The sequence below is a fragment of the Triticum dicoccoides genome, chromosome 5B, assembly GCF_002162155.2.
Source record: "Triticum dicoccoides isolate Atlit2015 ecotype Zavitan chromosome 5B, WEW_v2.0, whole genome shotgun sequence".
NCBI classification, from domain to species: domain Eukaryota; kingdom Viridiplantae; phylum Streptophyta; class Magnoliopsida; order Poales; family Poaceae; genus Triticum; species Triticum dicoccoides.
The window spans coordinates 524,717,269-524,722,105 of record NC_041389.1 but is presented as its reverse complement, the minus strand read 5'-3'; the positions used below and the strand labels follow the sequence as shown (position 1 = coordinate 524,722,105).

The following is a 4,837-nucleotide window of genomic DNA, read 5'->3' as shown; positions in this document are numbered from 1 at the left end:
GTACTGTACACCAGTAATCATGCAAGCCCAGGGAAGTCCTTCCATTCCTGAAATGATGTGGAGGAGGGTGTGAGCCATGAATGGGAGGATGCAGAGCTTCCTGAACCACACGGGATTTATTCAGCAGCATCGCATCCGCAGTGATGGGGCTCGTACAGGAACTGGTATATTCATGTAGACATGTAAAAGCACACATATAAACAGTTAAACAATCATCGTGCGTATTTCCTAGAGGAAAATAACTCCAAAATTCATACCAATAAGTGCTTCGTCCCAGCTAATAAGATCAAAATCTTTAAGCGGCTCATGACTAGAAAAAAACATTTTAACTAAAGATAATTTGCTTAAGAGGGGCTGGAAAGGTAATAAGAATTGTGCCTTTTGTGGTCAGGATGAGTCTATTGAACATTTGTGTTTTTTTTTTTACTTGTTCGGCTGCTAGGTTGATGTGGAGCCTGATGAAATGTGCTTTTGATCTGAATTTTACTCCTAATTGTCTCACTGATTGCTTGGGTAGATGGATCAGATTGCTCCCTAAACATGATAAGAAACTTGTTTTGCTGGTGCTGCTGCTGCTATGTTTTGGACATGCAAGAACTGGTATTCATCTAGACATGCAAAAGCAGACATATAAACAGTTAATCAACCATCGTGCATATTTCCTAGGGGAAAGTAACTCCAAAATTCATACCAATAAGTGCTTCGTCCCAGCTAATAAGGTCAAAATCTTTATGCGGCTCATGACTAGAAAAAAGCATTTAACTAAAGATAATTTGCTTAAGAGGGGCTGGAAAGGTAATTAGGGTTGTGCCTTTTGTGGTCAGGATGAGTCTATTGACCATTTGTTTTTTACTTATTCGGCTGCTAGGTGTTGATGTGGAGCCTGATGAAATGTGCTTTTGATCTAAATTTTACTCCTAATTGTCTCACTGATTGCTTGGGTAGATGGATCAGATTGTTCCCTAAACATGATAAGAAACTTGTTTTGGTTGGTGTTGTGGCTATGTTTTGGAGCTATCTGGAGATGTAGAAATGACATTATATTTGAAAGGAAAACTATCAATAATCCTTTAATCCTTGTGAGGCTGATGTGTCCGGGGATTGCCGATTGGTCAATTTTGCAGACAAAGGACGGAAACAAGGTTACTGAAGCTCGGAGCAAAGTTAGTCGAGCGAGTAGCAAATGAAGTCTGCTGCTTCTCCTGAGTTAGCAAGGGTGGAGGCCAGGAGTTCTTCGGATTGGTGGCTGACAGATGGAGATCCTATAGTTTCAGCTGGTAGGTCATTGATCATGTTATGTTCATGTTGATCCTATTGTCTGGCCTCTGGCCCTGGATCATGTTATGTTCATGTTGATCCTATTGTCTGGCCTCTGGCCCTGGATCATGTTATGTTCATGTTATGAGCTGGTACGTCATCGTAAATCCAGTTTTGTAATAGACCTAGTCCTGGATGTTGGTTCTTGTGGTTTTCTTTTGGGTAGTAAAGTAGTAGTTTGTAATCAGACCATATGATTTCTTTGTATGCAATCAGAGGAAGAGGCCCCTCTTTTGCTCAAAAAAAAAAATCAATAAGTGATTCAGAAATCAAACTGGCTACACACCTAGCATTGGATATAAAAAAAACAGATTGACATAAGGGAGAAAATATGTACATAAGGGAGAAAATGAAGCAACTCTAGAGATATGCTATAAAGATGGGAGGCATGTACCTGGGACATTGATCATCCATCCATTAGAATATTAATCTCTGCTGCAGTTGAACAGCGATGCAATTAGAGCCTCTCAATTGCATCTCAAGCATGAAAAAGTTGGAAGGAAATTTTTCCGCAGTCACCAACTGAGCAGCATAATTTGCAGAAATAGTCAAGCAAACCATGAGGTCATATGCAAGAAAAATGTAAGGCTCTAGGATTTAAGAAATTTTCTCTGATAGATGAGTGAAATGTAATGTACATGATACAACATTTAGACCAAAGAGAGTACACGATGCTAATCTCCCAAAACTACTCCACCACAAAGCAACTCAAGTTCTGTACGCGCGAGCCTACAAACCCCGCCACCCCCAGGACACCTGGAACAAAATTACCTCCATGTACCAAGAACCCAACCAAAGATGTAAATCAACTTTCGCCATGTTTGGGATCAAAAAAGTCCAGCCAGAGTATGAATAGAAGCCACTCGATGTATATACAGCACTTGGACATTGTAAAGAAGAACACTGTTAATATCCTTCTCCCACGCATCTCCACAGCGCATGTGACCTAATAGTAGCCCTTTGCGCCTCTGGATTGGTACAGCTCCAACCTGATCTTCGCCTCTGGCAACAAGTTCTCGATCATCGGGTCTTGCATCATGTATGCCTGTTTGGAGGCCCATTCGAGCACCGTGAGGATCTCCGCTTGTGCCAACTCCTCGCTGTCTGGGACATTGTGTGCAATGTAACATACAAGGGTGAGTGCTGCCAGCTGAACCGCCTGCTCGCTGAAATACACGAGCTGAACAAGATGCTTTGCGCCACCCGCGTCGACGATCGCTTTAGAATGGTCAACGCGCAGGTAATTGTCTGTGCACACAAACTTGGTAAGGGACATTGCTGCCTCCTTGGAGACATCTGCTTCCCTCTCATCAAGAAGCTTCACCAATGGACCAATGATCCTAGTCTCTGTTGCGCGAAAGGTTCTGGACAGGCAGCCCAATGAGATAATGCAGGGAATCAGGAGGTCATCATACTCGGCCTTCTCGACGACGCGTAGGAGCTGGTCAACAACAGCACGGGCGGCGGGAGAGGTTGGTTTAAATGCTGACCGTCGCAGGTCGGAGTTCTGCTCGGCGACACTGCAGATCTCCATCAGAGCCATCGCAGAATTGTATTGCACGTCACCTTCCCCCTTTTCCAGAAGAACCGCAAAGCAGAGAAGAGCCCTTGACTCGGTGATGCTCTTGCAGATAGCAGCATTGCCCTTGGCGAGGTGCCACAGAGCCTTGGCAGCATTGGCCTTCATGTATGCCTTTGTCTCGGGGTCCTCGAACTCCCTGCCCCTTGTGGTTGTCCCTGAGAGCGATGCATTATGCTGCTTTGACGCGATAGCACCCCCGCCGTTACCGCCCTTGCTGCTGCCGCCGTTGGAGTTGGAGGAGTTGGACTTTGAGGCCATGGTGGACTGGACCAAACTGTGCATCTCGTTCTTGCCCTGGGAAGCATTTGCAGCAGCAGGGTGCCTCCCTGTGCTATGCTGATGCTCCTCGAGCAAGTCGGGCATGCCGTTGTTCTTTTTGTCCATGACGACGGAGTGTATGGACAACTTGGAGGTGATGGCATACTTGGAGTGCTCCTGCACGGTCTCGAAGGCGAGGTGGCCGACGAGGAGGCGGATGGCGTTGTGCTGCGCGAAGGCGTCCTGGCACTTTGGGTGGTTGGCGGCGAGCTCGGAGATGGCCCAGGCGACCATGGCCTGCACCTTCATGGGGGCGTCCTTGAGCACCTTGGCGAAGGCGGCGCATGCCCCGGCGAGCACCATCTGCTCGACGCACTCGGGGTCGCGTCCGAGGAGTCCGATGGCGAGCGCGGCGCTCTCCTGTCCCTCGAGCCGCCCCTCCTTGACGAGCCTGAGCAGCGGCGGCACCCCGTCCTCCTCGATGATGAGCTTGGAGTAGCGGTCGTTGTCGCGGGCGAGGGAGACGAGGCTGGCGGCGGCGTCGGCGCGGGCGTCGAGGTTCCCCGTGTATAGCACCGCGATCTGCTCCCAGATGAGGAAGAGGATGGGCTCGTTCTGCGCGATGGGGGGCAGGCCGATGTGCATGTCGAAGTCGTCGTCGCCGGCGGAGGAGGATGCGGAGACGCGGAGCAGCCAGGAGAGGTCCCCCGTGGAGTTGTCGAGCTGGTTGGCCATCTTCTTGAAGGAGCCCGCGGGGATGATGGTGAAGACGCGGCGGACGAGGCCGTGCGCGCGGCACTTGTCGACGAGCGCCAGCGCCTTGTCGAGCGCCTTCTCGGTGTCGTCGAAGATGCGGCGGGCGGGGCGCTCGTAGAGGTCGGCGCGGGCCGCCTGCCGGAGCAGCGCGGCGAGGCGCTCCACCTTGGCCTTGAGCTCCACGCACTCCTGCCGGAACGTGTAGGCCTCGTCGGACCACTTGATGACCTGCTCCGCCAGCTGGATCGGGCGCGCCAGGATCTGCTTGAGGTCGTCCATCTCGGCCTTCGTCCCGGCCGGCGGCGCCGCGCGGCCGAGCTGTAATGGGTGGATGGAGGGGGCTAGTCTAGTTGCGACTCCCCGTCGGTCCGGGCGGCCGGCGGGGCGGCGGGGGTTGGCCTTCCTTCCTCCCTGCCTCCTCCGGATTGGGGGCGGCGGGTTGGGGGCGGAGGAGGAGGAAGGGGGTGGGGGAGCGTGCTGCCGCAGCCGGGGGTGGGGAGTAAATTGGGAATCGGTTTGGGTTTTTTTGGGGAGGGGTTACTCTCTCTGGTTGGGCAGGGGTGCGTGCGCGTGAGCTGGAACCCGCGCACAGGAGACAGGACACGCACCACCCACGGGCGGCCGGGTCGGGGTCGGGTGCGTCTTCCCTCCCGGTGATGGTGATTTTTGGAGGCCTCCTGTATCTCCGCCCGGCGTTTCCTGGGGCGACATCGCGGTGACTTTTGGCCATTTTCCCCGGCTCCCCCTATATCTCCGTGCGTCGCTTTCTTTCGGTTTTGTCCTCGGGTTTTGGCTGCCCCGCGCGGGGTCAATGCCAATGCCATGCCGTGCGCCCGGGTGCTGCGGGTGGTTGGCTTGCGGTTCCGCTGGCCGGGTCGTCGCACTGGGTAGAGGCGACGTGGGGATGGTTAGGTGCGTGCGTGC

General features: G+C 52.4%; 1 protein-coding gene across 1 annotated transcript; it reads right to left on the bottom strand.

The window, feature by feature from the left end:
• Positions 1 to 1,913: 1,913 nt before the first annotated feature.
• On the bottom strand, positions 1,914 to 4,381 carry LOC119311339. The gene has a single exon (XM_037586981.1). The coding sequence runs from the start codon at positions 4,190 to 4,192 to the stop codon at positions 2,264 to 2,266; it is 1,929 nt and encodes a 642-aa protein (XP_037442878.1). The 5' UTR covers positions 4,193 to 4,381; the 3' UTR covers positions 1,914 to 2,263.
• Positions 4,382 to 4,837: the final 456 nt, after the last annotated feature.

Coding starts and splice junctions, on each gene's coding strand:
- LOC119311339 (XM_037586981.1), bottom strand. CDS start 4,192: ATGGACGACCTCAAGCAGATCCTGGCGCGCCCGATCCAGCTGGCGGAG.